The sequence below is a fragment of the Pieris rapae genome, chromosome 12 (assembly GCF_905147795.1).
Source record: "Pieris rapae chromosome 12, ilPieRapa1.1, whole genome shotgun sequence".
Taxonomy (NCBI): domain Eukaryota; kingdom Metazoa; phylum Arthropoda; class Insecta; order Lepidoptera; family Pieridae; genus Pieris; species Pieris rapae.
Window position 1 is genome coordinate 6061814 of NC_059520.1, and position 27695 is coordinate 6089508.

Consider the following 27695-nt stretch of genomic DNA (forward strand, 5'->3'; position numbering starts at 1 on the left):
CTTTTATAAAGCGATTGAAACTCGCGTCGCGACACACGTTGTTTGCCGCGTCGTGCGATAGGTTGTGCCTTCGAAGGCATTACGATCGCTCGTGCCGGTCATCACGACATATTTTCTTTGAAATTTCGTGTAATTGCAAAGAAAAGTGAACCTGTGAGTGAACTTCACATATCAATGTTCATTAGTGAATTTATGAGGATTTTGTGAGCTCGGAATTTTATACAGGTGAGATATTTTTGCGTCAAACTTTTGGATACCCATGAAAAACATTTTTTTTTTAATAACAATTTTATTATTCTCATCAAATTGTTATTAAAAAAACAATGTACCACAATACTTATATTGTGTTATGTTACTTATAAGATCTTACAAAAAACTTAAGATGTTATGCGACAATTGTAAGATATAATTGTCATTAATTGAATTGATTACTAAGAATCCGCAATTTGTATTAATTAAAACGAGAAAAAACTTAATAGCTCTTTTGTTTAAACCTCTTAAGATCAGCTCAAAAATTTGTATTAGCTTCACGATTTCCTACTGGAACTTGACTAGGGATTAGGATCTAGCTTAAAAATTGCACATTTGTATGTATTTCATGTATATAATATAGCACTGGTCAGTCCCCTGGGCACTTGAGTTGAATAAATGATGACAATATGATCGTCTCTATGAATTATTTACGACGAACATAAACAAAAGATCGTGACAATTATTATATTGTTAAACAGACTTGACTTATATTAACTTAAAATAAATTTTAAACGAATTTTAAAGGATTTAAATATTTTTCTCGCTTTCATTAACTGTAATAGGTATCAGTATGGCGGCCTTATCAGATAACATTTTATGGATAAGACGTATACTATCTTTCTGATAAAATGAATCTTAGTACGTACCAAGTGTTTTTCATTTTAGGTTTGTGAAAAGCCATTTCTTATCATGTTTTTAGTTAAAGAGTTAGAACCGGAAAAATGTGATTGAATTAACGAGGTTTGAAATGTACTAGTACTTATGTGTTTTTTTATCAAAATGACCTCTGAGTCACATGGATATAAATGTAATCTTCTATAATTAAAATTATAGGTATACAATTAGATGTGTGATTAAATCGTTTGTGGTGGAATAAAAAAGCAAGGAATAAGCAGGTAATAATTTTAACATACCACAAATTGCGAAATATACATGTAATGTTGGTCACATCTGTTACCAGATTTAATCTGACATTAGACTTAAATATAGTCAAAATTAAAAATAATTTACTTAAAAGATATTTACACTGATAACTGCTAAAAATTACTTAAAAAATTTTTTTTTTGTGTATATTAAGTACAACTAGGCTCACGCTTAAATAAGTAATTTTGAAAAAAGTTAAGTGTAAAAGATACAAGATTTTTAGAAGATATAACACTCTCGATGTCGGTATACTACTAATATTACTTTGTAATAACGGAATTTCAGTTATATTAAGCAACTAAAGTGTGCAAGCATTAAACCTTTTTGAAATCAAAGTTAATTGCAATTGATTTGATATCTTATGCATTAGGCCTTCCGTAAAAATTGCGTCTTCCGGTGTCATTCAAAAAATCTTTAGTTTGTATGTTAAACTTGAGTGTTTTTGCGGTTCCTCAATAAATCACAGTATATTTGCGTACTTTCCGGTGTTCCACAATGACTCACTATGTCAGACATAGACTATGTCTTTGTCATTAGTATTACGAGAAAATTCCGGAAGAAGGAAAGCTTTCAGGGTCAAAAGATGGGAATCTGCAGTGCATACCTACATACTCATTAATATGCATTCTATATCTTTGTAAATTGTATGTTTGTAGGAAGTAGAATGCAAATAGATTTTTCATGTTAAGATCACTAATAACAAACATTATTTTAGTAACATAGTCAAATTACATTAAAATATATATATTATTTATAGCATCTTTATATATAGTCATAATTTATATTTCCTTAGCCCGGTATTTAACAATTTACATACGTCATGAGTTTGTCCAATATTGATGACATAAACAAATTATACTTGAAATACGTATAAAAACAGGTTTATAGGCTACGCAATCAAGCAAGTCGTATTGAATATATTAAACTCCACAAAAATAATAAGAGGAAAACCCAACAGTATCTTGACTCACAAAATAATTTTCCTTCTAAGATTACAAAGGGCTTAGTTACCACAATCGACAACGTAATCAGAATAATGAGTTTACTTATAACTATTAGATAAGTATTACGATGCAATAATACAAGCAGATGACCGCAACTTCGATAGACTAATGCTTAGGTAAAGATCTCAAAATAACGATTTTCAATAATTCTCACGGTCTTACAAAGGTATCTTTTATAATGGTTTTGTGTTCCTATTTTCCACCGAAAGGTGTAAATTTGATTTGTACATACGGACGTTTAAGAAGAATTCTAGGATCCAGTTCTCTATAGAATTTAGAGAATCTGTCTGTGTGATTGAAAAAGTGTATGAACTTGGTTCGCAATCTAAGAACATGTTAGATTTGTAGAATTCTGAAAGGTTTATACCTATGTATGAAAATACTTTTTAGGAAATACAGCGTAGCATTATAACTTTATAATATTAAAAAAATAAATCAGTGATGCTACAACCTCTTTAGATCTTGGCCTCAAATTTCTGAATCTGTTTCATGATCAATTTTAAATCTAATAGGCAAGTAGGTGATCAGCCTCCAGTGCCTGACACACGCCGTCAACTTTTTGGGTCTAAGACAAGTCGGTTTCCTCAAGATGTATTCCTTCACCGTTCGAGCAAATGTTAAATGCGCATATAAAAAGAAACTTCATTGATGCACAGCCGGGGATCGAACCTATGACGAGGTATGAGAGTCGCACGCTGAAGCCACTAGGCCAACACTGCTCCTTATTATATTACTATGTACAATACAATTTGTAAAGTAATGAACAGTTTTCCTCTATAGTTGGTTAGTTTGTTCTATCAACTTTCCATTATAATCGGTTGGTTTTCACGCACGACTGATTATTCAGTTAAGGTGACCTCTGTCAATCATTTACTCCCACATTTTGTATTACTGCAGTAGAGTAAAGTAATAAAGCTTTATCTTTGCTGCTGTTTATATATAGATATATAGAATACATGAGGTCAAAATATATTCGGGTTGGTTGGAAATTGGAATATATGATAAAACTTTAAGTACATAATATATAGGTTATGTAGGTTCTATGCATGGGAATACAACGTCCCTTAAAAAATAATCAACGGAACATAAATGCATATTCCCATTACGTCCTTGGGTACTTCAAACAAGTTATTTGTACAAAACAAACTAGAAACTAACAAGACATTTCATTTAAATTGATTGAATTTCACAAAGTTAAATTTCGGTTCAAGATTATTATTGCAATAGTAAAAAAGTTCAAATAAATGTTAGGTAAGATCCCAATGTCGGAGAAACCATGTCACGCTCTGCTGAGCGCAAACTTGTCGTCATCTTTTTTGTTTTTTGCGATTTTGGGAAAAGCTTACTTCCTTAACAGAGTACGGGTAGCGTAGATAGGAATTACCAACCCTAAGGTCATGCATTCTTACCTGGCTGTGCGGAACTCGGATATAGGCAAACAACGTGAGGAATCCGATATTAGTCCCGTAATAAACCCAAGCTTTCAGGATTTTAATCAAATTTCGTATAAGTGATTCGTTGCTCGGTAACAGACTACTAGAATTTGCTAAAAATTTATTTGAGTAGACAAAAAGGCTTGACCTTTTACTAAAATTTCTTTATCACTAACTTAATTAATAAAATAAAATAAAAGAGCCTTTTAATTCTTACAGCTTATAAAACAAGAATTTTGATTAAATAAGTTTACTACATACAATATTATTTGTATTAGTAATTATGTTTGTATCCTAATTTTACTTGTGTTAGTTTTCCTTATTAAATTAATATTCTTTATTATGTAAGAACTCTTCTGTAGGCGAAGGCCTCCTCCAAAGTTAGCCAGTCCTCTCTACATCACTAATTTAATTAGTGATGCAGAGAATAGATGAACTATAATATAATAAAATTTGTACCCGAAAGTTTAAAGTTGTACCCGATTTTCAACCGAAATCTGATTTAAACTAATATCATTGTATGTATTAACTCATAAGCGAAAATCCTTTTTTTAAGTTTTCTTAAGTTTCCGACGAAATTCTAGAATACAATAGATTTCTGGCTGTCTTTTTATATATTGAACAATACCTGTTCATAGCCTAAAATCTCAATAGTTTAAAAATATAATATACTAAAACAAAATAATACTGTCATTAAGGCCAAGAACCGATCTAAAGAGCTCTTACATGCTACAAGTGTTTGTATAAGATTAGCATTCAAGTTATTTATTATATATGTCAATATTTTAAAGTGTAAATATAGTAAATGAAAAGATTAACATCTGTAGTGAAACGTTTTCCTCTTCCATTGTACGCGGAGTAGAAGAAAAGTAGATTAGCTCGTAACAATCTATTGATAAGTGTAGACAAGTATGCCGTCAATTTAGGTCACTGTGCTATACGCATCACTTTTAGCTGATTGTTATCTGTTTGATATTTGAGTTTGTTCTTAACCAAAGACAAAAACGTAACGAGCAAAAAAGCGGGAATATTATTTGAATGGATTAATATTCGAATACTTTAATGATTACTTACCAACTGCTATTTTTTTTATATTACTTCAGAAACATAAAATACCCCTTACAGATATATAACTATTCCTAGACAATTAATTATATGTATTTCTAATACAAAGATGTATATATAGTATATTAACGTAATTAAATAGGATTCATGTATTAATATAATATTGATTTTATTAAACCTTGTAACGATGAATGTTTGTGTTATTCCTAACTTTAAAATTGTTTGTTGCAGATAACAAAACTCCGAGGCGCTGCATATCGAAATATAAATGACTACGAGATATTTATAGCAACATATAAAAATATTAGTAACCGTATTGGTTAATATATATTTTTGATAAGTATGAGATATAGATAATATAAGAAAGAATAGCAAATTATTATTAATAGAAATAAATGTATTCAACGAGAGAGAGCATATCATCAAATATGGCGTTCATAAGCAAGACTAGTTTAAGAATTTTGTGGACCTCAGTAGTGGCCCTAATATTCCTTACAAGAAGTAGTGCAGCACCTACGTTTGGCGGCACAGATAAAGCAATGGTGAGTTAATTTGAAAATCGAATGTTATTTATAAATTGCTTCTCATCCCATCGCCGAAACAAAGTTTCCTCAAATTTTCTGACGACTAATATTTACCTCTGTATCGCACATATGAATAAGTTATTATATATTTTTATTTAGAGGAAGCCTTGGACGTTAGAGGCAAGTAATTTTTTTCATATTATGACTTTCGATGTCGTTTGCGTTCAATATTTTGCTCATGTTAGATCTTATACTTCTATAGGACCTTCTAATATTTTGAATATTCTGTTTTGAAACTACACGTGTACAATATCATAACAATTTTTACAAAGTTTCCCGCTCGTAATACAATATTTACTTTGATCACGTGCCAGTTTAATCATCCATCATCTGCATATGTACATAATATATTAGAAGATATATTTATAAGCTTCCGATCTCATGAGTCACCAGGTAGTTCCTTTAGTGATTTATCTTATAAAACGGAAATCTCGACGAGCACCCAAAATGAGTCATAATTCGAAGAACACTACTCCATAAAAATCTGTAGTAAACGTATATTCATTCATAAAATCCTTTTGGATACTTTTCATTGACTCAATATGTGAGTCATATGTTACCTATTGGTAATTCAATTTAATGACTTGTTATTTATGCATGAATGAATCAGATATCGATCTATTATTTACTTAGTAATTGTACATAAAGTGATGAAGAAGTATCCAATAATTTCTTAACCCAATTCTTCTTGAATATCTGCGCCAACACCGAACTAGTATATTCCTGAAAAATTTAAGCATCTTATGTTCACTCACTAATAATTTTATTATATTAAATCTAAAAAAAAGGGATTTCACGGTCTTTTACAGATGGATGTGTTCTTTAATTTCTAAATAAAACGATTAAAAAAATAACGTTAATCGTTATTTGCTTAGGTCCTATTTATTATCGTGAGAAAGCAATACATTTTAACAATTTTACAATAGAGCTATTCAAAATTATTTAAAAAGCGTCCAAGCGACTTGTTGTTGATCAGCTTCTTAGTAGTATACAACGGTATTACGCAATGCAAAAGCATTTAAAACTGTATCATTTTGAGGAACAAGAGATTACATAAAGATACAGCGGTCAGTGATTCGTGAATCAGCTCAAAGAGGAAACAGTAATAAAGTTATATTATGTTTCTTTGAAACAGTAACGTACCGTGACTCATGAACCAGTTGAACTCGCTTGCCGCCAAGTTCTAGGCCATAGTGCACCGACATATGTTTATTATATTATTGACATGCAAACGTTTCCATTGCGTTACATTAAAATCAAAGTCTGACTAATCTTCTAGTCTTTTTTTAAGTCGCGTTTTTCTTTTGTCACAATCGTGTTCCGTATCTTCCTCCACTCCTCACTGTCCTCGGCAAGTATTAGTGCTTGTGTCCAAAGCCTAAGGGTGTTGTCTTCCACTCTACCGATCACCACAACCTTCTCGAAGTTATCAAGACCTCTGCGTGCACATGTCCAAAGAATCTCAGGATTGTCACAATAATCAACATTTAGAAAGAAAAACCAGTTTCAATCAATTAAGAATAAAAGTTTTCATATGTCATAGCAAAACTATTCAATTTTTTTAATAATAATTAAAAATACAATCATTTCGATTACCCTATTTAACTAATATTTTGCAAGCTTGTAATATTTTCTATTATTACCTTAAATTACCAATTATCTAAATATAAAACCTTGAAGATTATAGAGAAAGTTCTATTCAATCTGTAATAATGATATTTTAACGTCACGTTGACTAGATTTTGGCCCCATGTCAAGGCTTAGTTATCGCTTTCAAATTGATTTTCACTTGTTGAATACCATAAAATTTAATCATTTATCAATTAAAATGAGTAGGCATTAAATTCGGAATTAAATGGATGTGAAACCTTCGCTAATATCTTAAATATATTTATTTAAGATATTTCTGTTGTACAAACTCCATATTTTTTCATTTACATTACTATTTGTAATGTATTGCTTGAAATCATTGGTAGGCATCAGGCATTGGTAGTTTGGATGTGTCGTTTAAAGTAAAGAGGGTGGAAAGCATTCTTTGGAATATGGTGAGTTACATAAGCTTTTGTTTATGAAAATACCGGAAGAAGTATTGAAATGCAATCGTTACTAGGATACGCTCCGGCTGCACAAGTCTTGTCACGAACCATTGTATCAAAGGGATACCGAGTTTTTAGGTCAATGTACTAGTCACGTGATTTGGTGTCATCTACCCTGCACCACACAATATGGTATTTCCTGTCATTTTCAAAGGGTACAGTTATGGCACACACCCAAATCTAGACGGTCATTCTCCCACCACCACGAGAACAATGCCCTGCAGAAACTGTCAATACTTTGTTTTCATGAGATTAATGGGTTATAAAAATTCTACGCATGTCCCTACGAACGGACATATCTCGTAAAAATTTCTTCGAACAATGAACTTTTAATACCAATGACCAAGGAGTTTATTTTGTAGTGGCATTCTTTTGTGTTTTGCGTTTCTATATACGCCGTAAGCATACAAAAGTATTGAGTTGTTTTTATGTGTTTAGGAAATGTTAATCATGTGATCTCACGATCTAAGCCTTTTTGAAAAGATAAACGGGTCTCGAACAGCATTTTTCAACGACGTACTCTAGTCACGATCGTGAGAAGTAAATTTTGGAGAATTCCGTAGAAAATGCAGATAATGTGTAGCGATTAGTGAATAAGTCAGTTTCCATGAATACTTAAATAACATCTGTCGTTAACCGTAAATTTATCTAAAATAGTGTCTTTATGTACACAAAGCAAAAGAAAATATCACTTCGTTAGATTCTGAAAGATTTATTTAATAAAATCTCGAAATACCAATAATTAATTTAAAGTAAAACTTTAAATTTTTTTATATTTTTTTTTTATATTATTATATTGGTTTTATTAAAATATACATATATGTATATTTTAATAAAACTAAAAATAATAAACTTTAAATAAATATTGGGAAATGGCTATAGAGTTTTCGCTAATCGCCATGCACATGTAGGATGCAACTGATAAGACAAATATAGAGATTTTTGCGGTTTGTAATTATTTGCGTTATGTTGTTTGTGGTGATTCTCGTCACGCACACAGGAAGCACCCAGCGACCTTCAGCCTCCGCGCCACGGCCAGTCTGTTGCTCGCATTGTTCATCATGTTCCGTCATTTTAACAAATCATACATATAAACAAGAAACGACAATAACATGACACCTTTTTCTCTTGAGTTATAGGATCTGTCTTTTTAAGGGTACAATTTTCTTTGTTGTTAAGTCTAAAGCTTAATAAAACATAACTTTCTAAAAGATGACATTGTGCTTTTCACTTACCCATATAGTTTTGCATTATAATAAAAATAACTTGATTACAACGTAGATAATAAATTAAATAAAAAGTAATCAAACTAAACTAAAACTAAACGTTAAGTGGTCTAATGTAAAGCTGTGAGAAACACGTTTGTTCAAAGGAAAATTTCCTAGAAAAACCTCACACGAGTTGCAGAAGATTGGCGGCAATCTGCGGAATTGATTGTAAGTTATAATAACTTGGTGATTTGAGAAATACACGTGACGAACGCGATCAATCCTACAAAGGGCAATATGAAGCAACAAACGAAATTTTTCTAAAAAAAAAAATTCATAAGAAAATAAATTATTTAACTAAATGCTCGTCTATTCATTATATTAAATCGCACTTTTACTAATGTACGTTTTTTGCCTATATTAATATATTGCATGCAAGATTTAAATTTTTTATTCAGATATAACACGATCACTTTAAGAATAATAATAAACAGCCGGTTAAGCTTTTGTATATTCAAACTGAAAATTTCAAGTCTCTTATGTTTACGCCGCGGTTAAAAAAGGCAGATCAGTGCTTTAAAACATTGTAATTTCACTGGTCTTGTATTAAAAGGATATGTTATATCAGCAATGAAATATGACAACATTCTTGTTATATATCTCACCTGCTCGAATAAGTATTATTGCTGAACGTAAATAATACATAAACTGTATTAATTACTGTAATTTCATCTTATTGCGTAAAAGGGGCGGTTAGTAGTGATTAGTGTAAATAGTTTTATAAAAAACAATGTATCTTCCGCCCCCTACAATTACGCAATACAATTCATTACTGAAAACCTGAAAAGGCGAGTTATACAAATAAAAACAAATGTTTCGTTCGAAGATTTTAGGTTTAAAGACATTTATTCTCATAATAGACATTAGTCACTTACATGAGAACACTTACATGCTAGCGTTACAATTTAAAAAAAAAGAAACTTGGTAGAACTTGGATGAACTTTCATTTCCGTAGATTGGGATCACTCAATCTTCAGGTCTTTTCATCTTAATTTAAATATTGCTAGGCTGCCTGCACTTTTTATATTTTGTAGGAGTCTATTATACCGCATTTTAATTTAACCGATTTTAAGAATATTGTTCAAAACGAAATACTACTTTCTCTGCTGTCATTAATTGACAGCAATAATATAATGAGATTAACTATAGCACAAACACTCCTTTAATAAACGTATAATTTAATTTAATACAAATTTATGATATTGTAATGATAACTTAAATCGCAAGCATTTACGATCTTTGCGCAGTTATCTTGAATAATATGGACGTAAATAAAATATTAACTACAAATTGTGATCCAATTATTCTTATATTATGAGTCCACGCGTTTGTGATTGCGTTTCAAAATCTTTAATATGTTAACCATACACGTGTGTATCCCATACACGAGTTGTTTAGTATTTTCACGTAGTAGATAATTTATGTTTTGTTTACTTCGTAGTTGATTTTTCATTATGTGGCTGATCGCGTTAAGGTTTATTGAGTATTACGATGCTATTGTCATTTAAATTTTCTATGCTTTATTGTTAATGGCTAGTTTTTGTTTTGTTTTTAAGCGACAGTTAATTAGCTTATTTACTACTTATATATATTTTTTATTTCATTAGTGTGTAATAAATATTATATTATATTTTTAATATAGTAAAATTTCGTTTACATAAGTATACGTATATATAACCTTGAATGAAAAAAGAGTGTGTGTACTTATGTACACGCGTTAAAACTTCTTTGGCGTATGGAAAAAAAACTAAAATGCAGTAGTGATGAACGATAAATATTAAAATTAATCAAATAGATTTTATTTAAATAAAGAAATAATTAGTAAATACTGTCACCGTCGTATATGAAATTGATTTAAAAACACCAAAATAATATTTAAATATTCACACTGTTTAATTGTACTGTTATGAACCACGTGTTCTAAATATAAAAATACTAGAATATACAACTTGAACAAAGTTATCGGTTTACATGCCACCTAATATATAATATACCTATACCTAACTTTACGTTGTCGACTTTAGGTCTTGGTGTGCGCGCGCATCGTACATATATACATATACCTTAAAAATAGTTTTATTGTACATCTTGATAATGTAAGAACTTCATGTAAATAACAATTCATACACGTAATTTTATACTTAACGATAATAATCTTGTAAGGTGTTGCTGAGAAACCGCACAAGAAAAATATTTATTACATATTAAAACGCAAGAATACATTTTCATCTTAATACTTTTTGACTTTATGGACATTTGTAATATCCATAATGATTATCTTGCTTCCAGATGTTGTAAGATCTTAACAGTAAGCTGTAAAATATTTCTTTAATGACATTGTTGAGAAAAAATAGCTTATCAATTGCGAATGTATACGATTTCATTATACAAATTCTTTTAGCGACTTGTAGTAGAGTAAATAACGTTAACATGAGTATGAAAATGTAGCCAAGTCATGGCCTGAAAATGTTTTGGACTATTAATTGTAATCAGTATCTATGTAAGGACAGAGCAACAAATATTGATTTTTTAATTTGTAACTACGATAGCGAGTGTATCTTGTGTTTAAACAAATCTATTAGGGCTATTATTTTTGTGCACGTGTTAAACCCTAGAGGCTATCAGTGTCATTCTTAACTTCCTAGAACCAAAGACTCATCCATTTAAAATTCGTTTCGACACCCAATAAGGACAGCACTCACCTTGTCCTTATCATAGCGATAAAATAGGAATGTAAACAACGACGCTTTATTATTTTATCTATGGGAAGATTTGCACCAATGTTTTTATTTCATTAAATGGTCTTAATTTTATATATGGCGTCGAATTTCAAAAATGGAATATTTCGAACATAAATCAAACCATTACTATAGAATATGTCTCACAAATTTTGTAATTTTAACACTGGTAATGAGGCCGTGATTATTGCCCGCATACATCCCATTATGACGAGTTTTATATTACAATACATGCATGTTATATCCACGTTCAAATTATTTTAATAAAAAAAATTAATATTGTTGCTATAAATTAATACAGTTTATTAAGATTTCTTTGTAAAACTGTGGACTTTTATATTATTTGCTTATAATAATCTATAATCTATCGAGCATTCCAGTGCCCTTGAAATACAATGACTTAGCTATCTCATGTACTTACATTGAATGATGAAAGGTATGATTAGGTCCACGATTAGTCATTCTACAAAAAAGAAGCCAAGACATATTTTTTTTTTATAAAAAGCGAAATCGAAAAATTTATCATCATCAAAACGACTCTACGGAATGCTGAACAATTTTAAAAATGGCAGCGGTCGTGTATAAGCCGTGACCTCTTGGATTTTAACACTAATTAGTCGTTTAGTTATAATAAGAAACCATGATTTGTGTTTCACGATGCCAGAAAGTGGAAAAACACTGAAAAACACACACTTTCTAGTAAAAGGTTACGTTTTTACGTATTATATAATATAAAGCATTATATTCCATACTCTCCCAATCCTTTAAGAATGTTAATTTTTTTATTACTTAAGTTTTCATACACCACATTCTACGATAGTTAAGTTGAATCAGAAATTCCAATTTTAATAATTGCTATTGGAGGGCATCGAAGCCCGTAAAATTGGTTTGGCAATAAAGTTACAAAGTAACCAATGGAAGAAAATACTTCAAACACAGATCTTTAAATAAATACAGTGTAATAAAACGAAGTAAACGTCGCTGACGTTTCAAAATAACAGTGTAGAACAGTAATTTCGGCACCTCATTTTGGCGCGCGAAAGTGATCTGTGGCATTTCCGATACATACTGACAATGACCGGTCTCAAACCCGTTAGTGGGACACACTAACCTCGTTACGCCTGTAAGAATTAACAAATCCTCACAAGATGATAATGAGAATTACAGTTACGTGAAATTGACAACATAATTAATTTGCACTATATATAGTATGTATAGCGGTTTACTAACTGACCACAGATGAGATATATAAGGATGTATTATAGACACGGTAAGCATACCTCAACTATAATGCGTGCCTCGCAATGACCATTATTATTCATATATTATGTGTCAAATGTCAATGTCAAACAGCGGAAGTCAAACGGTAATACTAGTTTAGTTAAAAAAATATTTTTATTTCAATTCTTTAATGGAATGCTGTTTATATAGGAAATCCTAGAGGCAGGCCTAGGTATATTCACCAACTTGGAGGTTGTCTGTTTCAAAAATGTTTTTTTTATTTTTTATTCCTCAACCTTATACGTAACCTACCCTTAGAGGTACTAGGGATGTCAGACGAATATCTAATTATTTGTGTAATATAGTATATACGACGTCCATCAAACAAGAGGCTTTTTATTCTCCTACTACTTCCAAAATTAACGTTGTTATAAACTAAATTCTGTATAACACACGACATATTATGTTACATATTCTACCATAAGTGTTAAATTTATTAAATATGTCATGTTAATTAAAGGCTTATACCTAATTGATTTAACGGTTGTAAATTGTCAACTTTAAAGAATCAAAACCAGTATAACTGCTGTGACTACAATATACAAGGACATTTGATGCGGTAATTTTTATAACGTCATATTTATCATTATAAATTAATTCCAGTTTATAACCTCAGGTATTTATGTAATTAATGCACAGATTATCACACTGATAAAATTTTTAAACCAGTAATAACATTTTATGTTGTGAATTTATGTATTTACCAGCACAAGATGATTAATTATATAAAATATAGTGTTATTAAACTTTTGATAAATTTAGATAGTTTTCTGTAGAAGACAGATGTTTAGCCTTAGTGAAGGCGAAATTAGGTCTCAATATTAAAATAATATTTAATATATTGTAATCAGTTTAAGTTAAAAATGATCATTAATTTTACTAAATTTAAAAAAGGCGTCTACACTACCGCAGCCGTGCAAGTTAAGAAACTTGGTATACATTCTTCGACCGCATTTAAAACATATACTTTTTCAAATAATATCACCATTACATCCCATGACACTTATCCCTTTATACTTGGATAAAATGAATACCGTAAAAATAAAGGTGAAGAATCTTAAAATTAATTCAATCTTTTCAATGCAATCGTAAATTCTTTACAGAACAATACTCCATGCAATGTCAATGTCCCTTAGGTGGGACGAGTACTTGGGGCCATAAACAATTACTAACTGTTTACACAGAGTTGAGATTTTAGGTGTTTATGTTTGTTGTACAAACACAATACTGCTAATTGCTTAATTATACTAAAATTAACGTAAAAATAAGAAAAAATGTTGACAAATTCGGATTTTATGTGTTCAGATATTTAATATTTCCCATCTTATTGCACTACCCAAGTTAGTGAAAGTCTTGTTATTAGTCAACAATAGTTTAAAATTTAGAAATTGTCTATAAATACGGCTTTTGACCAATTCTTTAGCTCTAGGACGCATGCATATGATAACTGGGAAAGATTACGTGGTCGTCTCTACTGTCGTCCCAGTAACCTGCGGCTGTGGTCGACTCACATTCTCTCTCACACCTTGAACTTGACCCTATATAACGCAGACTTTTTTAGTCTTACCCCAAAAATAATGTAAGAAATTAATACGTTTTTGTACGTAGAAGCGGTTAATTAAAAAAAAAAGGAACTCGGGTGTCATCACGTAACTGAACTCGATTAGGCGTTTGCAATTGCTTCGATATTTTTCTACGGCACATTACATGTGTCGCACGTATTGCAGTGATTGTTGTTAAGGAAAAACAATAAAGGGTATTGACTGCGGCATATATAAGATGAAACAAAGAAGTGCCAGTCGGAGATGCGTGGCACACATTATGATGCGTACCATGCGCCGACGCCCAAGGTCGCTGCATACTTGTGGTTATTGGTTAACATAAGAGCTGTGTCGTTCACATCATAATCTGCATACAAACTCAAACGTCTGGCTCAGTGATAAAGAATGTGTAAATAGCGCGTTGTTCTATACGATTTCTGTCTTGTTATATACAAGCCACTGTCTTGCTATTACAGTAACAAAGGTAAAAAGAGCTTTGTTTCTATAGCGTACAATGCAGCAAAGCTTTTTTGCTAAAGGCTAACACAATAGGTAGCAAATTCGTTGTAGTATTAGAGTTTTATTTGTGCAAGTTGATGTTATTTTCTTATGAATGTAGTTGTTCGGTATCGCAAAGAATCTAATAACTAATTTGATAAAAATTGCCCAGTAATTTACATGTTGTAGAACATGTTTTATTGTATACAACAAAACAATATCGATTTAAATTTTGAAAAAGGAATCCCAATGACTGAGTATATACTAAGAACAACTTACTATTTTACAGTAACAAGAAGTGTTAAAAGTTACTTTATAATGCGTAAAGCAAAAGGAAAAGTATTATGCAAAGAGCATCAAACGCAAGATATTGTCTAAAATTATTATTATAAATTATTGACTATTCTTTAAAAATGTAGTACCTAAAGTCGTGAACTGTTAATCGAAATGTTTAATCTTGTAATCAGAGTTAAGAGTAAACAATATGTAGCCTTGCGCACGCGCGTACATTAAACCTATGAAAACACCATAACATGATGTCACGAACACGAACCATCATAGTATATGATAACCGAACATATATGAAGGTTACATTTGGTTTTGGAGTATGCTTTAAGCCTATCTTTGTAATTAATAAATAAAATTAAAATTAGCAGTGTGACTTTAAATTTTTCAATAGAATAATCTAGTAAAAATATTTTCTATATGTATGAAAATGCTTATTAGTAGTTAGGTCCAACGCAAACTTTGTTTTGCCTTAATATTATTCTTTTACTGAGCATGTTTTCCAATTTTTTCTCTTAAAAGCTCCCTAAAGTCAAGGGAAAAAATAAAAAACAAACACTCGAATTGGTGCAGCCGTTTATCTTTAAAAAGGGCAAAACGTTCATGCTATACATCTATGTTCTTATTGCGGCTTTGGAAGCTTCAAACTGCACCTACGTTTTTTGCTATAGATTTGTTTTTTTTTATTTTGATTCTAATCATCGTATTTTAATTGCGTAGAAGGAAGCATTACTCATAGGATGTGCAGTTTTTTCTCCTCTGAAGTAGGTACTTATTCATCGGTGCGAATACTTGACGTATATAATGGCGTCATAAAAGGAAATTGTTAACGAATACCTATTAATATTTATCACTTTTACCTCATATATAACTGTTATTTGTCATAACGCTAAATTAGTGCAATTAATTGCTTCAAACATTCAAAGGAAATGCACAAATTGATAACTTGACCATGATTATTGTAAAACACTAGTTACTTATTAATTTTAATTTAAAAATAAATAAAAACAGATAATTCCGTAAAGTGTATTTTCTTTTATGTGATATTTATATTAATAAATGACAATAACCTAAATATTGTCTTTATTTAGTTCAACATATGTTTTACAATCTATGCTTAAACTCTTTTATAGGCTTTTTCATTAAACCACACCTAGAACAACATGATTTTTGTACAATATTAAAATAATATCCACGACGTAACCTTTAATAATGTCAAAAATTAATATAGTGCATTGTAATTGAATTATATTCTAAAAAGTATGAGACTGACATAATTTGGCTTGTCTTGAAATATTTTAATGCTAAGGTTTTGTGGTTAATGAAAAGCTTTCTAACATTTCATGCTCTTGTTATTAACAAAGGTCCATATCCATCATGGATACGGCAGTCTAATTATGACATTGACTTCCAGATGTACTTAGCTCAATATGGCTACCTCAGCCCATCTGTGAAGAATCCCTCCAGTGGGCATATTATGGACGAAAGTTCTTGGAGACGGGCAATTGCAGAGTTTCAGAGCTTCGCGGGATTGAATACTACAGGTATATATAGAAAAAAATACTAATCCTTTCTGTCTTTAAATAAGAATAAAAAGTACACTTGACAATATTAAAATGCAAGGTGCATATCTGCACTTGAAGTCATTATCAAGGTGTTCCTGTATCTGATATAAATCATTATTCTTTATACAAAACCACTTACTTGTACCTCCCAACCCAGATCCCATGTTTCACAGTGAACCCATGATATGACGAGTATCATGGAGTAGACCAATGACAATATAGTAAAGATATTCAACTATTATTTTAAATCAAACGATGTCGTATGTAATGTTAAACAGATAACATTTACGCTAATAAAAAAGTATATTTATTGGCGACAGGTCTAGAAAAGGTGGATGAATCATTCTATTTTATTACTGTACACGCGCGGTTTATTTTACATCCAAAGATTTATTATGTATTTAATATAAAAAGGACCTATTTAAAACTAACTTGTTTAACAAAATGTGGATATACCAAAGCCTCTTTTGAATTATTGATAATGTCAACCATTTAATACGGCGTCCATATTGGGTAATCAAAGTGTGTAAGTTATATTGCTACCATATGGCAACTAACGTATAATATGTATTCGTGACCATAGTTTGACGAATCGTTTGACGTAATTAGTGTAGTGGTAACCCATTACTCTCTGACCTTGCTACTGCGACCGCATTGAATCATATCCTTAATTATTTTCAAATTCTATCAATATATTTTCACTTTAAAAGTAACCAAAACAATAGTGAAAAAAGAATGCAGCTTACGTACTGTAAAATAAAGATTATTTGATAAGTAAATACCATTGAAGACTTCTTCGAAAATTTGTACAGACATGAGTGAAAACCACACGACGATATTAATCTTTTTTTAAAGTACATAAAACGATAATATGCTCTTTGAACCAACAAAGTACCTTGGCTGTAAGCCTGACGACAGAACATGATTTGCAGAATCGACGGCATTGACAATGCAATTATATATAGATACCTACACGCCATGCAGAATAAATACCATACTATTACGTGGTTTGAACTTGAATCAAATCATACGTGGTTTGATGAGGAGCTTGCATATTGGCTTCTCAGTATTCCTGTGAATAAGCTTTAGATGTGCTTTGATTACTTGAGTAAAAATGCTATATATATATGACATATATCTTCGGCAAGTCCGAGGAAGTGCGTTTGACCTTTGCACTTTGTTGGGAAGATAATCATTGTTGAGCTTACTCATAAAAAAATATAAATTATAGAAACAGAAATATATACCTTGAACCACGAGTTACAAGAGTACTTTATCTAGTACATTCATATTTTATGGTCTTCTAAGTATTTAGCTTATAAGTTTTTAATTTAAATATCATTTCCAAATACAAATTGGTTATTTAAATAAAATATTCATATCTCCCTTGGATCTTATCCTTATATTTATTACGTAATATTTTTTTCAACAGATAATATAAATAGAATACAATTGCTAATAACATCTTTATAACTGTTAAGAAATATACAATTATAACTATTATAATTAATTCTATAGGTGAATTGGATGACGAGACAATTAACGTGATGTCTTTACCAAGATGCGGTGTTCGTGATAAAGTGGGCTTTGGCGAAAGCCGAGCGAAGCGATACGCACTTCAAGGTAAGTCCAAAATCCCTCTTATGACATAGTGCCAGCAGCAGCTTATATAGTCTTCTATTTGATTTAAAAAAAAATACTTTTAAGTTCGAAATATGACTTTTAAACAATTTTTAAAACATTTTTTACTGTCTCGTCATGATTTTACTGATCAATGAAACATAAAATATATAATACGTTTTACTAAGACGTTTTGTCAGGATATTTATGCCTCTTGCTCGTTTGCCCCCTGGTAAATAAAAAAATAAATTAAATCCTGCTTCGGTGCAATTTTTTTCTTTATATGAGAAAAATGGGATATGCGAATAAGGATACAAATTGGAAAAAGGCTACTGATTGGTTGGCGCACGAACTTTTAACATATAAATTTAAAAACTGCCTTCTCTGTTAATCTCTGCTAGAGATTTTATTTCCTTGGAAGAAGAAAATTGAAGTTTTCTACTACATTTTTAATAAATTTTAAGCGTTACAAAAAAAGTACAATTAATGTCATTTCTGTATTTATAATAATGAAATATATTTAAAATAAAATGTTTTAAATATTTCCAGGCTCCAGATGGCGTGTGAAGAATCTAACATACAAGATCTCAAAGTACCCATCAAGGCTGAATCGCGCTGAAGTGGACGCGGAATTAGCCAAAGCTTTTTCTGTTTGGGCTGACTACACCGACTTAACATTCACTCAGAAAGGAAAAGGACAAGTACACATTGAAATAAGGTAATTTATATTAATAATATTTGTTTTGTATGAAGTTCAAAAACTTACAGAAACTACTTTATTTTAATTTAATTTAATTACCACGAAATTTAATCTATTTTGGATAAAAAAATAATTTACACCTGTAATCCAATTTATGTCTGAAGTCACAAACTTGTCAGGCTCAATATCTTCGAAATTTGGACCATAATTTTGTAATATAACTTTTGCCTTCATATTTTCAATTTTGCATATAATAACGATTAATCTTACTTAATATTAATTAAGAAATCACGAGTAACGTTAAAAAATGTGGAAGTTGTAAAACATTTACAGTACAGTGGTATCTGTCATACAATCTGAACACAAATTGTTTCGGTACAATGGTGATCAGCCTGGCGTAACACAAATTGCTGGCATTGAATGTCGTTTAGCTGTTTATGACAGCTTACATTAAACGTTGACCTTAATATAGTATTTTTGCCAGTGCTGGTTACACTGGTATTCCAGTACTGGGTGTTTAAGAACTAGGAAGTGACTAATGAAGTGAAATTTAAATTTTTTTTTATACGTAATATGTTGCAGCTTTTAAGGCTATCTCAATATTTCCGTACACTTTATATCTTATATGACGCATACTAAGACTGACTCACAAGTTAACCAACACTTCTAGTTCAATTTTATAACTTGGATATTATTTTCATTATCTCCATACATACATATACTAATATTATGAAGAAGGAAAGTTTGGGACGTTGTAGGGGGATGTAAGGGGTCGTATCTTTGTATAGGCGATTTGAAAATTTAAATCTTGGTGAGCTTTTCATTGAAACAATATTTTTTTTGAATTGGTAGGCACAGAAGGTAAAAGACTCGGCTATACATAGCATTAATAGTACTAAATCTCTATAACTATTCGATATGATTTCGTCAGGTTTGAGAAAGGTGAGCACGGAGATGGTGATCCCTTCGACGGCCCTGGTGGCACCCTTGCCCACGCCTATTTCCCTGTAAGTATACTTAGCAATTAAGAATAGAAAAATTTCTAGTAATATAAAAACAGTTATACTTTCTAGGGAAACATATATCATAGGTATCATGCATAGTTCTTTAAAGAACCGTTTATTATTAGTTACAATCTGAGTATAAATGCTTTGAGCTCTCAAAACAGAGATTTTGATAGAATTGAACACCTCTTGATGTATTCATTAAAACAATCATTGAACGTTCACAGAATTTTATATGTAAATTACAATTCTAACTAGTTTTTTATGTGATATTATCGCATATACATTGCTATGGTAACGTATAGCAAACAAAAGCATGCGTAAAAGGTTTCATAATGCAATTTTTATATCATTTATCACCGGAAGTAACAGATTACTAAAGCAAAAAGAGAAATTTCATGTTATTGTAATTTACATAAATACTTAATATGTTTTTGGTCAATAGAGTTTTATTAGGAAATAATGTAAAGTATTCAACAATATAGCAACCGCTTTTATGGTTTTGTTCATAACGCACAAAATAGGTCATGTGAAAAAAAAATGTAATAAAAAACGAATTACGTCGTTTAATCGTGATAGGTATCTATAGAATAATAAACCGGCAATAACTATTTAATATTTTCTCTGAAGAACATTCTAGACCCTCTGGATTTGATTCTCGCCTAACGCATATTTTTTTTTTAACTAAACACAGTTATATGCCTAAAACCTACTAGTTTGATTGTTGTGTGGCTTACAATAAAACAAATGAACAACAGTATTAAAAATGATAAATACTTTAAATTATATTATACCTTGACTATAGACCATGTAGTTAGTTATAATGTGAAGGAAGGATTAGTGAACAGTTCTTCCAATCTAATGTAAATATCATCGACAAGTCTTGGACTTGGCGTCCCGAGCCTAGGCTCTATATGACTATATTATGACTCTATTTTTATGGCATCTCGCTGTTGGATTGAAGGGTGTTGACAGCTCAGCACGGGCTGTTTCTACTGGCTCTGTCAGTGGCTAAGGTGGCGTCGTTGTATACATCCTTAGCGGAATAACTTCTTTAGCACGTTCCAAGACGTGGCAGTGATTTGTATGTTAATTCTATATAATATTTAGGTGTACGGTGGTGATGCTCATTTCGACGATGCGGAAGTGTGGTCAATCAATTCAAAACGAGGAACAAATCTTTTCCAAGTAAGTTAAATATAAATATATCACCAAAGTTATTAAAAAAAAGACTACAATATAATTATTTAATATATTGTAGTCTTTTTTAAATATCTTTCTTCATTCAATATCATTTTTCAATGATTTTATTTACCGCCGCACAAAAACTTTAATCAGGCTGAGTTTATAGTTTTAATTGGGGTATTTTTTTTTCATATTTCTTACATATACTAAATGTAAAAATACGCCTATACATTTTTAAGTTTAATAACAAAACTTTTTTCCTTTTGTGAAGGATCTAGGGTGCTTCTGGTAATTAAGGCATTTCAAAGGCACTTGATGGGTCAGTTGATATCCTTAGTACTTAACCCCTTGGACTTAAACCATATTTAACTCTACAGGTAGCCGCCCACGAATTTGGTCACTCGCTGGGTCTCTCCCACAGCGATGTAAGATCAGCTCTCATGGCACCCTTCTATAGGGGCTATGACCCCGCCTTCCAGTTGGACCAAGATGATATTCAGGGTATTCAGGTATAAATTAATTGATTTATTTTTATACATTTTTTGTATCATATGGTTGTATAAGTGTAACCTATTGTGGATGCGTCCAGTGTGTTTGTTTTGTGTTTTATTTTTTTGACTTTGTTTTTTATTATAAGGATGTTTCTGTTTGGTTTCCGAATAAATAAATGTCAAGTTAAACGTACGTGAATGTTACATTAAAACTTTACAAGTATATTATAAATAAAAAAAAACATACAAAGATTACAAGAATTAATATAATAATTTCAGGCTCTATACGGGCACAAATCTCAAATCGACATCGGAGGTGGTTTCTCCCAAAACCCCAAAATCCCTCGCGCTACAACTCAACAGCCGGCATCAGAAGATCCCGCTTTGTGTTCCGACCCCAGCTTTGACACCATCTTCAACTCCGCTGACGGCGCAACATTTATTTTCAAAGGTAAGCAAATATTTATTTTAATACGTAACTTCAACTCAAAATAACTTTATTCATATAGATTCACTTATGAAAGCCAATATAAAAGATGTTAAATTTATCCTAATTTTACATATACTATCAGTTATCAGGGCGGGAAAGAGCTGGCAAGAAACTCTTTTTACTACTACTAAACAAGTACATTGTTATCATACTTGGACAATATTTTTTAAAGTAAACAGAAATCTTCTAGAATTTCTACACCTTATTAATTACTTTATATGTACATACGTACCTTAAATATAAAAGTAAAAAAAATTGTTTTGCCAGGAATCTTGCTAAGATGTACGTCATCAAATTTAACCTGGATTAAAATCTAAATAAATTTATTTATATGAAAAAACCGAATCCCTCTCGCTTACTCTTATCTCAAATAGTACCTGACAATAATATTATGTAAACAATTAATCATTTAAAAAATGTACAAAATACTAAAATAAATTAATAAAAAGACCGAAGTCTATCATAATTGTATTGTTTTAAATCAAAACGAACATAATAAAAGTTTTCATCACAAACAGTGACAAATAGATAAGGAAAATGGGGTTAAGTTGTGTTGAAACATATTTGCATTGGTATTTAGTGAGCTAGAAATATTTCAAGTGTAATTTTTTACACTCAAAACTTATCAATATTGATTATATTTGCTATATTCGAATCGATTGTATCGTGGGGGACATTTATCTATATATACTTTAATACGAACCTTAAAACATCGTGCAAGTGGCGGCCTTATCTTTTCTATTATAAATTCTAACACCGTTGTACACAAATCGTTTTGTTCTATATGTCAATAAACACTCTCCACCTCCAAACTTCGGGAAGAATCTTAGCTGAATGGAAGGGTCATACCTTCCCTTTGGGTGGACCTAACAAAAGACAGATATGATCTATTTAAGACAGGCCTCAGGATACTGAATTGACATACGTAAAGACATTAAATCTCCGATGTCTACCAGGTACAGAACTGATACTTACCCAAAGAAAGAATATTAGCAAAAAAAAATTATGGAAACCAAACAATTCGTTGAACAAGAGAACACAGTAAAGACGCAAGGGGTAATTTAACAACACTCGCATTGGATACTCGAGCTAACCTCATGATGATAGACCTTTTAGAGAAACACTGTCTAGAAACAATAATAGACTCCGCAGTAAGGCTATGGAACTCTCTTTCTGACTATATCTGCTTAGTTCATTAGTCTCGATTACCTTTACTCTAAGCTATATATCCTATTCCAAAAATAACATAAAAAGTGTCGAAGAATGTTTTGTTTCATAAATCTCAGCTTTATTGTTAAAATGTGATTATACTATTAAACTTTACGCTCGCCCTTAAAAATCTGGTTTCCAAGACTTTTTGAGTTCGTTAACATGAAATATTGTTTAGGCGAACATTATTGGAAGCTAACAGAAAACGGAGTAGCAGCTGGCTATCCTCGTCTTATCTCTCGGGCATGGCCTGGTCTCCCTGGCAACATCGATGCTGCCTTCACATACAAAAACGGAAAAACCTATTTCTTCAAAGGATCTAAGTACTGGAGGTATAACGGACAGAAAGTGGACGGTGACTACCCTAAGGACATTAGTGAAGGTAAGTTTAACCTTATTTCATGCTTTTATTTAATTTGTGGTCAATCCCATCTATCTAAATAAATATTATATATTATAATCTAACGACAATACTCACTTTTATATTTTGAAAAAAAAAAAAATAACAAATAGAAGACAATAATTGTTCACTATTCGTAGAGATTGTAAGTTGTGTTATTGGATATATTTTATGCTAAACAAAAAAAAAACTTGTGAGAAATCCAAGAAATTAAAAATCTTGCCAACGTTTACCATTCAAAATCCTTCCAGGATTCACGGGAATCCCAGATAACATAGATGCAGCTTTAGTCTGGTCTGGCAACGGCAAGATTTACTTCTACAAAGGCTCCAAGTTCTGGAGATTCGACCCAGCGCAACGACCACCAGTTAAATCGACTTATCCAAAACCCTTATCCAATTGGGAGGGAATACCTGATAATGTAGACGCGGCACTACAGTATACTAATGGATACACGTACTTCTTTAAGGGTGGCACATACTGGCGGTTCAATGATAGGACTTTCAGTGTAAGTGTTTTTCTTAAATTTAGTTAATAATTCGATATATATGCGTTTCGTTATTTATATAGTGACCAAATAACTTACAATACAATCGTCTCATTCATATATAAACTAATTTCTCGCTTTTAGCTATAGTACTCTTTCGTCTCTTTCTGACGAATTGTGTTTACATTATGATGAAAAGAGATGAGTACTTAAAACGGACCAATTACACTAATATGAATATTTTTATGAATAAATTTGCTCCTCGGTCATTTTCGAAAAAATGTCTTTTGACTGTACAATACAATTTAAAATAGATACTCTTTATTTATGTAATGTTTACCGATTATCAATTAATTTTATTTACAATTGATAAACCAATACCCTTTTTTTGAACTACGTGCATTAATATATATATATATCGTATATCATGCTGTAATTATTCAAATGTCATTGCAGGTGGACACAGACGACCCAGCGTTCCCCAGGTCAACAGGTTACTGGTGGCTGGGCTGCAGTAGCGCCCCACGAGGGACTGTCGGAGGTAACGCAAGACTCACAGTTGCACCCGCTGATGATGAAGACGTCGGAGATATACTCTTCGACGCAGGTATGTTCCGGCGTCCAGGTGCCTTACACACGAAAGACAGATTTCATAATACATATAATAACATTTAACCTTTATATAACACATATGGTTAATATGAAAACTATGTCTACATATTTTTACTAAATTACTGATTCTATATATGAACTAAAATCATTGTTCAATTTCCTATAGTCTATCAAATATATGTTTGATTGAAAATATTACTACTTGTAGCTATTACGAGTGGATATAAAACGAGACATAATGACTGGATCTTAAATTAATTATCGTATTTGCTATGACCCGTAATCTTTTGGTAATCAACTACTGAATTTGTTTTCAGAACATCGACTCGAGTTTATTACGATTGGTAATCGGAACCCGGGCTAATAAATCAGACTTTAAAATGTAAAAGTATGTCAAAAATAGTCCTAAAAAAAGCCTACCAATTCTGAAAAGGCCGTCAACGCACTTGAGAGCCTTCTGGCAATATGAGTGTCCACGGATGGCGGCTAACACTTAACACCAGATGACCCTCATGCCCGTTTCCCTCTTATTACATAAAAAAAAACTTATACATAATCGCAGTGTTAAAATTAAAATCAACTTTGTTGAATCTTCACTACCATATAAATATTACAAAGACACACAAAAAGACACAGATAATAATTAGGACCGTGACCAACGCCACTGTATTTTGGATGAGTCCGCTTTGTCTTGTGTCTTCTACCTTGTCTATTAGATTAGTCTATGTCAATACTCGTTATGTGTTCTTCTCTTTCCAGCGTTTCCCTTTGTCATAACCATTTTCAACTTTTAACCCGCGACGAGTCGCTAATAACAATTTTATGAATTTGCTATTAACCGCTTAATAACAGCCCTAACATATATTTAAAATGCTACAGCCGACTTCAAAAATATAAAAACTTAAAGAGGCTTTTAAGGCTACCTACTAATTATTTTTATCTGTTCAATTAATGTTCAATAGTTCCTATAACTCTCTCTAGAATTCTACAATTACATCCGGACTGGTTATATATATTAAAAGTATCCACTACACGACGAATCATCACCTTTGAAGTCGGTTAAATAATTAAGTTATGTCGCTTTCGCTTGAGCAGTGGTTGATGGTTGATGGTCCATCGAAACGGATAAATTGGCTTCTGGGCGCCTACGAACATACCTGAGAGAATATAGACGTAAAGTTATATTGTATTAGAAGCACAAATGCTTTGTGCACGAAAAGGCACAGCTCAAATCAAATATCTTGTATATTAATTGTTTATTTGTTATAAGTGCACAGTGCTATCACGATGAGCACATTTACCACGAACACCTGTGGTGGGTCGTTACAATTTGTGTTTTGTGTTTGTCTTTTAGGTGTAAAATCATCCGCACCCAGATCGTTCTTCTGGTTCAGGAAATAAGTGGATGTTCCTGAATTGTACATAAAAATAAAAGACTCAATTAGTTGTAGGGGAAATGAATACCAGTGAGATTAATTAGCGGTGAATTTATACCAGATGTCATGTCACGCGTTCTGTGTACGTTTTTTTTACCTCACTTTTGCATGATAGTTAAGTTTGCTTTGCTTCCTAGACTTATCGGCATGCTTGGGGTTACTTTCAGCTTGTTTCATGTCATATTTTGGCGTATGAGGACGTAGCAATGCCAATTAGATGTACATAGTTTTTAGTATGGCGATAGTTGAAAAATAAATTGAGAAGTTACTTAATTTTTAGTGACAGTAAATTAAAAAAAAATAACATATTGAATTATGTTCGTATACCTTGAAGTTTCGTTGGGTAGCACCGATTAACCCAGGATACATGTGATGAATGCATAGTTTTTAAAAGTGTGACTAACAAGAAAGCATGTGTTTATTGTTGCAAGTTTTAAGTATAGTATATTTTTCTAGAACAAAAAATAATAAATGATAAACGTATTATTACATAAGAAAAAAATAATAATACCATAATACTAAAACACATCTTAAATTGTAAATAGAAAATGCACGTTTTAATATAAGTAGCGTGAATTGGGGTCCAAAGTAGTTAGATGGTTTTGGCAACTCATAGACAGACTGCTAAACCAATTTAATGTTTCAGTGGTCCACGTACAGACAGATGGAGCTAGAGTGTAGTATGTACGGAATATTAGGGGGACAAACAAACGTCCTCCGTTGCGCCATCATTCACTCGCATCGTAGGTTTATTTTCATTTCTTTTGCTTCCGCTGATCGCGGTTTTTTTGCATTTTTCATCACTCATTTGTGTCATTGTATTCACAATAGACTGAGAAATCGCTGTCAAAGTATAAAAAGAAAATGTATATTTTGGGACTGAAATATTTAAAATTAGAATGTAAAAAGACGAAACGATGTCGTGTTTCGTTTTATTGTGAGTTGTCAATCGGAACCGCGGATCGCATGCCTACAATTGGACTAGAGATGACAAATTACAATCAAACAAAACGCGCCAACTTTTTATTTATTAGCCCAAGTCATTTTTATAAGCGTATTACTTAGTCTATTCTTAAAGTAAAAATTGATATCTGAATCAAATATTGTTAATTTTTCATGTATTGGACAGATGGAGCTCATGATGGTGCTGGAAATAGCGGATTCGTGGCGAATTCGAATATCTTGACTCTGGTTCTGGCTCTGACGGTAGCGCTATGCTCTCGTGCCGCCTAGCACTGCTGCCAGACGGTCTCTCTGTGTTCATCTGTCATCTGCCAAGTGATCAATGCAACTGTCAAGTGTCAAACGTCACTAGTGTATCAACCGCGTTCGATATATTGTGTATAGCGAATGCTGTGCTGTGATGAGTGCGAACTTTTTTTATATTGATGCGTGAACAATAATTTAATAAAAGTCATAGTTTTTATACTTAATAAATAGATGATGTAAGCTCGAGTGTGATATTGACGTTAGTGATTTTGTATTAAACCATTTAAATGACTGTTTTGGTTTTATTTAATTATTGTA

The 27695-nt window shown here is 31.5% G+C and overlaps 1 protein-coding gene across 13 annotated transcripts; it reads left to right on the forward strand.

Annotated features, from left to right (window-relative positions):
- Window positions 1–27: 27 nt before the first annotated feature.
- Window positions 28–27669, forward strand: LOC111002882 (matrix metalloproteinase-14). 13 transcript variants are annotated; one of them, XR_002600552.2, is made up of 15 exons: window positions 28–225; window positions 4910–5220; window positions 16360–16513; window positions 18053–18157; window positions 18704–18872; window positions 19786–19861; window positions 20969–21046; window positions 21421–21552; window positions 21814–21985; window positions 23412–23615; window positions 23885–24141; window positions 24577–24727; window positions 26087–26250; window positions 26815–26911; window positions 27298–27326. XR_002600552.2 is itself a non-coding variant. In XM_022273169.2 (14 exons), exons 3-14 carry the CDS (start codon window positions 5074–5076, stop codon window positions 27399–27401), a joined length of 1749 nt encoding a protein of 582 aa, XP_022128861.2. In that variant the 5' UTR covers window positions 904–993; window positions 1087–1148; window positions 4910–5073; the 3' UTR covers window positions 27402–27669. The 13 variants fall into 13 exon arrangements, 5 of the variants coding, with proteins under 5 accessions (XP_022128853.2, XP_022128893.2, XP_022128877.2 ...); XR_002600558.2 differs by having other exon boundaries at window positions 16384–16513; XR_002600562.2 differs by having other exon boundaries at window positions 16384–16513; window positions 24577–24661.
- The last annotated feature ends 26 nt before the right edge of the window (window positions 27670–27695 follow it).